Below are 10387 nucleotides of genomic sequence, written 5' to 3'. Positions count from 1 at the left end.
CAGTCTGTGGAAGGTCCCGAGGTTGGGGGGGCTGTCGGCTGAGAACATGACGACCAGACACGTCAGCACCATCCCCACTTAATTTTTTTAAATGTGCAGTAAATGTGCATGTAACAGAAGAGTGGTCACTTCAACGTCCTTCACACGTGTGTCGTGTCAGCGTCCCTCACACGTGTGTCGTTCCAACATGCCTCACACGCATGTGGTTGTTGTTAGGTGCTGTCAGTCGGCTCCGGTTCACGGCAATCCCACATACAACGGAACGAAATCTGCCCGGTCCTGCGCCGGCTGCACGTGTGCACTTCGGTGATACCAATTACACTCATGCTATTGGCCAACCATCACCCTCACCACCTCCAGCACCGTCCAGCTCCCTCAACAGAAGCCTAGAGGCCCCTAAGCAGTGAGGCCCCCTCTCTCACCCTCCCTATCACTTATTACCTCACGGATGCTCAGGTCCGAGTCCCAAGACACGTTTACCCAACTGGGGTCTCGTCTTCCCGAAAACAAACTGTCCAGCCATCCTCTGTGGGTGTCTCCTGTGAGGGGGCACGCCCTTCATGCCCCCCAAGGTCAGCCCAGTCCCCCAACCCCCATTCCCCAGACACTCGCCAAGTGCCCCCACACACCCACCCTGCCCTGGGGGCATGCATCCAGGCCTGTCCCCATGTTCCGGGGGCCTCAGTCGCGGTGCAGAAACATTAAAATAGGTCCCCAAACCTTAAGTAGCAGAGCAGCTTGACAGCGCAGTAGCAGACCTGAGGCCTCAGGGCTGGCTCCAGCAGACGGGCCACATCTGTCTGCCTCAAAGGCTCAGGTTCTCAGCGCATGTTTTCATGTGTGAAGACCTCCCATGGGTATGTCAGGTTGCAGCTGAGTGAGCCCAAAGCAGGCTAAGAACACATGACAGCACGGGACCACCGCCACCTTCATGCTTAGAGAGAATCGGCCCCTCCGTGCCCGTCCTGCTCTGGGCAGGTTGACCCCCTCAGCCTTCATGCAGGACCTTGCGACCACCATCTCCCCCACACACACCTCAGGTTCCTAGGGCGCAGATGCCACACCAGCGAGGTCCTTGCAGGGGTTGTGACTGTGTGGGTGGCAGGGAGGGAGGGGTGGTGAAACAGAGCAGGGAGCCCCAGAGAGGGGACCGCTGTGCTCCCCTTCCGGGGCCTGGAAGCTCAGAATGGGGGCAGCAAGCCTGTGCCCAGGCCTTCCCGGCCCCCGCCCCCTCCAGCGCTGAGGGTGGAGGACGAAGCCCTGCCCTCAGAGGACTCACAGACTGGGGTTGGGGGTCCTGGAGAACCCTGGGCAGGTAGTGTCTGCACAAGGGGCCCAGACTGCCCCATCACACACCCCTCTCCAAGCCCTGCCCTGGCGGGTCACTGTGACCACAACCACAGGGTGACAACTGCTGAAGACACTAGGGGACTTGTGGGCCAGAGTGGGGCCCAGGCAGACGCTGCGGTCCCAGGGCCTCATTGTGGCACGGCCTGCACGAGGTGATGAGGTGACGGTGCTGCTCTGCCAAGCTGCTCCCTGGTCTCCCACCTGCACTCAGCGACCTGCAGCCCCGCTCTGGCACCCATGGGGCCCTGAGGAGAGAGGGGGCCAGCCAGCTGTGTGTCACCCAGACATCCCAGAGGCGGTGCCTGCGGCCTTCTGACCCACCCTCCTCAGCACAGTCTAGCCCCTGCCCAGGCACCCTGGGAATAGCTTCCTGGGAAGGGAGCATGAGCCCAGTGGAGACCAGAGAAGGGGACGCTGTGCTGGAGGGTGGCTCATCCATCCAAGACCCCCCACTCTCCCCACGACCCCACCACCCCCAGCCCGGGATCCTGCTCCCTGGGGTGCCCATCCCAGTCCGATTGCCCCTGGGGGGCGGGGTGGCGACAGAGCTGGGGCCGCCTCCCCGTTCTGTTGGGCACGCCAGGAATCCCCCAGCCCAGTGCGCCGGGGCGCGGGCGCGGCGGTGTACAGAGGGGTGTGAGGGAGGGGGTGTGCGGAGGGGTGTGCGAGGGCGGGGGTGCGCGCAGGGGTGTGCGCGCAGAGCGCGAGGGAGGAGCGGGAGCCAGAGAGTCGCGAGCAAGCCAGCAAGCGAGCCGGAGAAGCGGTGCGCGCCGGTAGCAGGGTGTGCGCTCGGTTCAGCGCCACGGTCTCCCTGCGCAGCCCAAGCCGGCCGGGCACTCTCTGCCGGGAACAGCGCGGCTGCCCAGAGGCCAAGGAAACACAGCGTGCAAAGATCGAGGGAGCCTGGAGCCCGGGTGAGCGCGAGCCCAGAGCGCTGCCGGGGAGGCTGGGCTGGGTCGGACGCTTTCCAGCTGCACCGCGCCTCGAGCCCTTCCCTCCACTTCCTTTCTTCCGCCCCCGCCTGGAGACGTGCCCACCGTTGCCCCCGAGTCCACCATGCGCCTCAATAGCTCTGCGCCTGTAATGCTGGGTGCTCCGGGGAGCGACTCCTTCCCTCTGCCGCCCTCGGGGCTGGAGGCGGTGCTGCTGGCCCTGGCCTCCAACAATAGCTTGGCCAATGCAACCCAGCAGGTCCTGGCAGGGCCTAGCAGTGACCTGGACGTGAACACGGACATCTACTCCAAGGTGCTGGTGACAGCCGTGTACCTGGCGCTCTTTGTGGTGGGCACGGTGGGCAACTCAGTGACAGCGTTCACGCTGGCACGCAAGAAGTCTCTGCAGAACCTGCAAAGCACGGTACACTACCACCTGGGCAGCCTGGCCCTGTCCGACCTGCTCATCCTGGTGCTGGCCATGCCCGTGGAGCTGTACAACTTCATCTGGGTGCACCACCCCTGGGCCTTTGGTGATGCCGTGTGCCGTGGCTACTACTTCTTGCGAGACGCCTGCACCTATGCCACGGCCCTCAATGTGGCCAGCCTGAGCGTGGAACGCTACCTGGCCATCTGCCACCCCTTCAAGGCCAAGACGCTCATGTCTCGGAGCCGCACCAAGAAACTCATCAGTGCCATCTGGCTGGCCTCGGGGCTGCTGGCCGTGCCCATGCTCTTTGCCATGGGTCAGCAGAACCGCAGCGCCGATGGCCAGCACCCCGGGGGCCTGGTGTGCACACCCGTGGTGGACGTGGCCACCGTCAAGGTCGTCATCCAGGTGAGCGACTGCGGGGAACGGAAACCAGGGACACCAGGCCAGGGGCTCGACTGCGGGGCTCAGTGCGTCTCTTCTCCTCACGTCCAAAGTTCTTTCGGGTCTGGGTGCCCGGGCGCCCAGCAAGCTGAATCTCACCCGTGGGCAGCTGGGAAGGGGAGCAGGGTGCGGTGCCGGCACTGACCCTGGCCTCACCTCCCTCCTTCTTCCCACCAGAGCTGCTGGGTCCCCACCTCCTCCCATTGCCCAGTAGGGGAGCAGCTGGAGCCTGGGCTCCCCAAAGTCCCTGCTAGCAGATGTGACATTGTGTGGCTGCTGTCACTCCGTTCATCAGTTTCTCGAAGGCTTTATGCCTCCAAAGGTTATGTCCACTCCCCTGCATCTGAGCCGCCCAGCTGGGCCCTCCTCCCCCCACGGTGTCCAGGCAGGCCTGGGAGCTAGAGAGGAGCCTGTTGGCCTCCTGGGAGCCTCAGTTTCCCCACTTGTAATGTGAAGTAGTCACACACCAGTCTCAGAAGGTACCGGGTCAGGACAGAGCACACGGGAGGCGAGGACTGGCCCCTGGCATGGAGAAGGCACCCAAAGGTCCCTTTGGTGGTGGTGACGATGATGTTTCTACTGGGAAGATGGCAGATGATTTGGGAGATGTAGGCCTAGGGTCCCTGCTCTGCCCTCTGAGGGTCTGAGCACAGTGCCACAGCCGCCCAGCCGGGATCCCTCCCTGGGCCGCTTGGACGGGCTGTGGGGGGGCCAGGCATCTGGGGGCTTGGCAGGCAGGGGCTGCACTGGCGCCGAGGTGAGAGGAAGGCATCCATCACAGATAGAGCAGAAAAGACCCTTCGTGCCCTGGCCTTGGGATGCAGGTGACCGCGGGTGGCCATGAGGACATGACATGGGGCTTCCACCCCAGGGTGGGCTGAGGAGGGCAGAGGGAGGAGTGGGGCAGGGTCTGCACGTGGACGAGCCAGAGAGGGGCCGGGCTCCCAGCCGCTGCCACCTCCGGCAGAAGGAACTTCTGCTCCTTCAGCCAGAGAGTGACAGTGACTGACGTGGTGGGGACCGCAGCATCAGGGCAAGAGCTGGTGCCCTCACGCTGATTCCCGGAATGGGATTGACAGCACAGGACCCCACAGAGAAACCTTGAGGAGGGTCCTGTGGTGCCCCGTGGCCACACTGAGGGGCTGTGGCTGCAGGGGTCCCCGTGGGGAGCAGCCCCTCCCCCAGCAGAGATGAGTCGCGCGCCCCCGCCCTGCTCAGGGAGCACACAGCTGCCCGCGGCCCAGCAGCCCTCCTCTGGTCTTGCAGGGACTTGACTCAGGGGATCCCCCCACCACATTGCAGGGAATCGAGGGTCAGCAGTCACCCCCAGTCTTGCCCTCCTCCCCCCAGCTCCCACAGACTCTACAGGTGAGGCTGGCCTTTTGGCATCACGCTGGGGGGCAGGGCTTACCCTCAGCCCAGCCCCCTTCTCTTCCTCCTGCAGTGCCATGGCTCTGTTGGCCCCACGTAATCGGGCCCCGACCCCATCATTCGTCTGAGTCCTGTGACTCGAGTCGTAACCCTGGGGTGGCCGATGGCACCCTGGTCACTCGTCCACTCTGAGTGCCTGCTGCGTGTCGCCCTGGTACAGCTGTGCCCCGCACACCTGGCTCTGGCCGAGCCTTACTGGACACTCCCTGAAATCTTCACCACGTCAACAAAGCAGCTCCGAGTTTTCTTGGAAGACTCAGCTGTGTGCTTGCAGGTGCAGGGACAGGGAGGCTTAGCCCCGTGGACGCCGACGGCTTGGACAAGGCTTGCCAGGGCCGTGCTGCCCAGCTCCATGAACTTGGAAGGCACACCCTTACAGGGCTGCCTGCCGCCCAGCCGCCACCGCCATCTTAAGAGATTCCTGGGAGAGGGGTTGTCCCCGCATCCCCCGGCCTTTGGGCTGTGGAGACGGGGCAAGCTTCCCTGGTTTTAAACAGGGGTGTCTTGCTGAAGGGGGGCTGGGCACTCTTGTCCACTGTCTCCCCGTTCATCCACCATGTTTGGAGGTATCAAGGCATTGGCCGATCAGAATGGCCCCCCTTTTCCCTCCTGCCATGGCCCCCCACATCTGTGAGATCCATCTGGACTCTTGCAAACAGAAGGCATGTAGCAATGAGGTGGTTTGGGAGTACTTTGAGCAACTTCGGGTAATTGTGACTTTAATACAGCCAGACACTTTCTGAGAGTGCGTCCCCAGGGCAAGGTGGGCTGTGACAAGCCAGCTGAGGGCAGGGCAGGGTGTTCCCACCCAGACCCTTGCCAAGGCGCAATCCTAGCCTGGGGTGAGCAGGGGTGAGCAGCGCCATGGCGGAGGAGGGCTGGGCAGGACCTGCTGCTCAGAACGGCTGTCCTTGAAGGGGTCCCCGCGCTTCCTTAGTGGTGTCCTGTCCCTCCACCAAGCCAGGCGGGGCCAGGGCCAGATCCCCACCCAGCCTGTGTTTCCAGTGAAGACCGCGGGGCGGGGGCCGTGTCTGTGCTACTGCACAGGCGGCTGTTGGGAGCCCTTGGTGGCGTCTCACTGCTTCGTCCGCCACCGCCTGCTCCAGCACCCATTTCACAAGCTGGGTCGTGCCTCCGTGGAGTGGACAGTGAGTGGCCAGTGCTCTGCTGGAACTCACACTGCCTCAGATGGGTGTGGCTCATTGAGGGGACGCGTAGGGGGTAGCAGCTACCCTAATCCAGCTTCAGAAAGCTCTGACCACGGGCGGGACGTGGGCCTCGTGTCACAGATGGTACATTGGCTTCGGGGCTGGTGGGTCGAGCCATGAACACATGGTGCTCATCTGCGGTGGTGGCAGGTGGCGGGGGAAGACGTGTGTCCGGCACATCAGCCAGAGTCTGGGGACGGTGGCTGGCTCAGTCTGACCAAGGCCAAGAGCTCATACGGCGCGTCTCCCCCAGCAGGCCCCAGCCCAGACCCGGCCGAGTCTCATCTGCCTGCCTGTGGGTGGCCCCTAACTCACCTCACCAGCTTCGAACACCAAGGTCACGGCCAGCGGCTGCTGTGTGTCGAGTCTGCTCTGAGCCCTCAGCTCTAGACATATCCAGTATCCCGGTCACAAAAGGAGGGTGGGAGCAGCGACCACTTCCAGCCCAGCATTCTGAGAGCCTGGACACTGTACCTGTATATATGTGCATAATGACACATGTCACACATGGGCATATGTGTTACACATGTGCACACATACCCACATCACACGGAGAAGCCCACATAGATACATATGCACAAAAATACATGTATACAAGTGCATACACAGAAACACACAGAGACAACAACAGGTGTGCACAGATAGGCATACATGCACACACATGTGCACAGGGACACATATGCATACACAGCCTCGCATGTCCACACGCACACTTGCAAACATGTACACAGAACACACGTGCACACATGCACGTGTATAGGCTCATGTGTACCCACACATGTGTACATGTGTGCACAGGGAAATGTACACAGACACACGTGCGTAGACACAGAAGCACACCCTGACATGTAGCTACATGGTGCTGTGCCAGATGAGCGGAGAGGGAATCTCAGAGCCTCCACAGACCAGAGGTCAGCGACTCTGAGAGCTGACAGGGGTAGGGCAGGCAGGGGCAGGCAGGGAGGTGGCAGTGTTATTTTCACGTTGCCCTAGAAGTACCTCTACTGTGTCCTACACGGTCACAAACCCTCAGCTGCACGCCTCCAGCCTCGCAGCACCTCCAGGGCTGGGGGACCTACCCAGGGGGCTCAGCCACTCATCACCTGCCTCCTGAGGACCTCTCTCCTATTCAGTGTTTACACAGTGCTCTGAGCTGGGATTGGATGGGGTAGCCAGCCTGGGTGGGGGTGGGGATGTGCTTGCATCCCAGGGCATCTCGAGAGACCAGGGCCTTTTTTGATCCACATCCACCTGCTTCACATCCTGCAGCAGATTGATTGTAGAGTGGCTATGTGGATGCCCAGACCACTAACCCTTTCATGATTCATGGGACATATAGTGCCCACCTATGTTTTCTGCCTCTGGAGTTTAATGGGAACTGCTATCCTAGTTTTACTGCATGCTGCCATCTGGTGGAAGGCTGTATAATTGCATGAATCTGAAGAAGTGAGGCTCATTCCACAAACTCCAGCACTAAAGACCCCCTGGGACATATGTGTCCCACTAATTGTATCAAATTCCACATTACCTAAAAAAATTTTTTTTTTACTTCATTCAAAATGCTTTCCATTACTGATAACACATGGGCTCAACAAAAAAGTCAAATCAGAAAAGAATTTGGTCTTGAAAGGGTCAAGGGCTGATGTGATTCACAGGGGGGTAGGTGGCCAAACCCAGCAGCCACAGAGGGGAAGGAGATGGGTTCCCACAAGATCAGCATTGAGACCTTTCCTGCTTTGCCCTGAGGCTCCGTGCCTCCAGGAGCTGCCTGGGGCCTCGCGCCGTCATTCCTTCACCCGCTTCATTCTTCCACCTGCCCCTGTGGCTCAGTAACTTTCTCATGAGTGCACAGCAGACCCCATAGACAGGCCAGCCCTAGGGGGAAGACGTTTGACTAGGGCCAGGTACCCCCATAGTCTCACATCTTCCCACAGAACACCTATTAACTGCCAAGGAGACGGCGGCTTCACAGTGGCCACTGTTTGAACCAGGTGGGCCAAAGCCAACACCACCCAAAGGCACCATTATGCACCCCTGATGTGACTCACCAAGGACACAGTACCCCCTCTGGGGTCTTCCTGTGCAAGATCCAGTCACGAGGATCGCAGGTTGTTCCCTAAAGTGTCTAAACCAGCCGCCTGCACCCCAAATGCCTCAGGGTTGTGACAGGGAAGACACACTGGTGGGCTGCTCCATGTCCCGGGCTTGACAAGAAGTACCGCGTGCACGCAGGCCAACAGTGCAAGTCCTAGTGGGCACCCACAGAGCCGAAGGCAAGGACTCTGATAGACATGGGTGCTCTATGTGTGCTCAGAGCAGCACGTTCTCCGTCACCAAAAGGTGGAGACCACCCACGTGACCATCAGCACATGAACAGGTAGACACAGTGGGGTCTGTTCCTCCCATGGAGTGCGACTCAGCCCAGAGGAGAGACAAAGCCCTGTGCATGGCAGGAGGTGGCTGGGCCTCCAAGACACTGTCTGGTTAAAGAGGCCAGACACAAAAGGACACACGGTGGGATCCCACTTCTGTGGGGCATCTAGACGTTCTGTGGGGGCAATGGCATAAACACAGAAGCTAACTGGTGGTTGCCAGGGCGCAGGTGGGGTGGGGTGATGACAGTGGGCACCTGCGAACTTTGGGGTGATGGCAGTGCTTCGTGTGCTGATTGCAGTGGTAGTTGGACGGCTAAGTCCTGATTGAAGCTTGTGGACCAGGATGGCGTTTGGTGTGTATAAGTCTCTCTCATGAACCTGTCTAAAAGTAGCAGACGTGGAAAGCTCCCACATCTTCTTCCTACATAGGCCGTCGGGGGTGGCGAGGTCCTCTTTCGGGAGCCTCACAGGCCCATGCCCTGGGCAGCCGTGAAGTCCTCGGTGGCCCCAAAGGACCCCAAGCTCCGAAGATGGCTGATTTGTCTAGCCAAGCCCTCAGAAGCCACAGAGCCCCCTTTAAAGCTCTCACAGCTGCCCTGTCACCAGCTGGCTGGCAGGCAGGTGCCTATAGAGTGCCAGCTGGGCAGCGGGCAGGCAGAGTGGGACAGAGGTTCTGTCTCGTAGTGCCAGGAGGAAAGTGTGGCTAGGTCCCAGCCGTGGGATCTGCTGGCCCCAGGGACGTCCATTCCCAGCAACACGTGGCATTCTCCACCCCGCCCCCACCTTCCAGTGAAGGCACAGCCACCAGGGGGCTACCATGCCCCACCCCCACGATCTCATGTCCTTCTGAGGTCCCTCAGAAAGGCGCAGCATGAGAGGACCCTCCAGGCTCCTCAGGACTCAGTGAGGAGATGAGTACAGACCCTTGCCTGCTGCCCACACCAGTGCTGACCAGGGGCACCACCTGCTTGGCAAGCCAGCCATGCCCATGGTCAAGGAGAAAGGAGGGCAGCACGCCCAGCAGAGATGACTGGTGCTGTGGCTCCGTGTCAGCGCAGCGACTTTGTTCACTGTGCTATGGTGGGGAGGGGGGCGTGCCTTGTCGATACAGTGCTAGGCAGTGGGGAGGCAGCCAGCGAGAGGGGGGCCTTGGGGTGTACGGCACGCCACGGGGATGCCGGGGCTCTCGGCAGTGGGGGTGTGGAGGCCAGGCCCAGACTCAAGGCTCAGCCTCGCCACCAGCCAGCCGCTGGACCTGCAGCAAGAAGCTGGGCCTCTCTGGACCTGCCTCCCCCCGTGCCAGGTGGCCTTCTGAGGCACCAACACTGCCAGCAACGGGACAGCAGCAGTGAGGAGAGTCGGGGTCCTCAGCTGCGCTGTTTCAGGGTAACGAGATCTATCCACACCACCACCGTCCAGGCTCAGGGGCTCACTCAGTGCCCGGGTGTGGTTCCCACATCCATCGTGTCTTGGAGCCATCGACATCCCGTCCACCTCTGTCCACCTCCGTGAGGAGCCGGCCACCTAAGGCCAGGGTTTGAGGGAGCTCTCTGGTGCCCGGGTTTGAAGAATTCTCTGTGAGTGTCTCTGTGTGATGAAATGAGTCCTTTTCTGTGGCCCTTTGCTTGGTTCCTTGGGAAAATGCCCATGAGATTTCTCCCCTGAGGCCTGAGGACTTGCCTTTGCCCTGGGCTTCTACCCCAGAGGGTCTGTTACGTTTGTCCAGGTTGAGTGATGTTTCCTGGGTAAGCGGCAAACAGCCTGTGGTTTGATACTTTTTGTCTGCCCCTGGCCTGCAGTCTGCCCTAGGATGGGTATGCACTTTGCAGGCCTTGGTCAATAGACTGTGCAAAGGAGGTGAGCTGCAGCCTGCTATGCAAACGATGTGCCTGTGGCTTCCCAAGGAGGACTGGTGGATTTGTGGCCCTGGTGGGAGTGCCATGCCTTGAAATTGACAAGGAGTTTACAGCTCCAAGACCAGCCCCCCAGAGGTTTATTCAGACAGAAGTGGAAGGGACAGAGAAGCCTCAGGAGAGAAACCTCCTAGAGGGCCGTGACGTGGGCCAGGGGCTGTGGCGTGGGCTGAGGGCTGTAACACTGAAGACGGGGAAGGCTGTAGTGTGGGCCGAGGGTCGTAGCGTGGGCCGAGGGCCGTAACATGGGCCGAGTGTGGGCCGAGGGTCGTAGCGTGGGCCGAGGGCCGTAACATGGGCCGAG

At 60.8% G+C, this 10387-nt stretch overlaps 1 protein-coding gene across 1 annotated transcript in view; it reads left to right on the top strand.

Annotated features, from left to right (window-relative positions):
* Positions 1-2406: 2406 nt before the first annotated feature.
* The window catches only part of NTSR1 (neurotensin receptor 1), a 54939-nt gene continuing 46958 nt past the window's right edge, over positions 2407-10387 (top strand). The window contains exon 1 of the mRNA XM_007954713.1: positions 2407-3120. Coding sequence (XP_007952904.1) covers positions 2407-3120 — 714 coding nt within the window. The remainder of the gene's footprint in view (positions 3121-10387) is intronic.

This window comes from Orycteropus afer, unplaced genomic scaffold (assembly GCF_000298275.1).
Source record: "Orycteropus afer afer isolate SDZICR_OR568_19922 unplaced genomic scaffold, OryAfe1.0 scaffold00469, whole genome shotgun sequence".
NCBI lineage: Eukaryota > Metazoa > Chordata > Mammalia > Tubulidentata > Orycteropodidae > Orycteropus > Orycteropus afer.
Note: the sequence above shows the minus strand (reverse complement) of the source record. Positions and strands in the feature narration are given on the sequence as shown.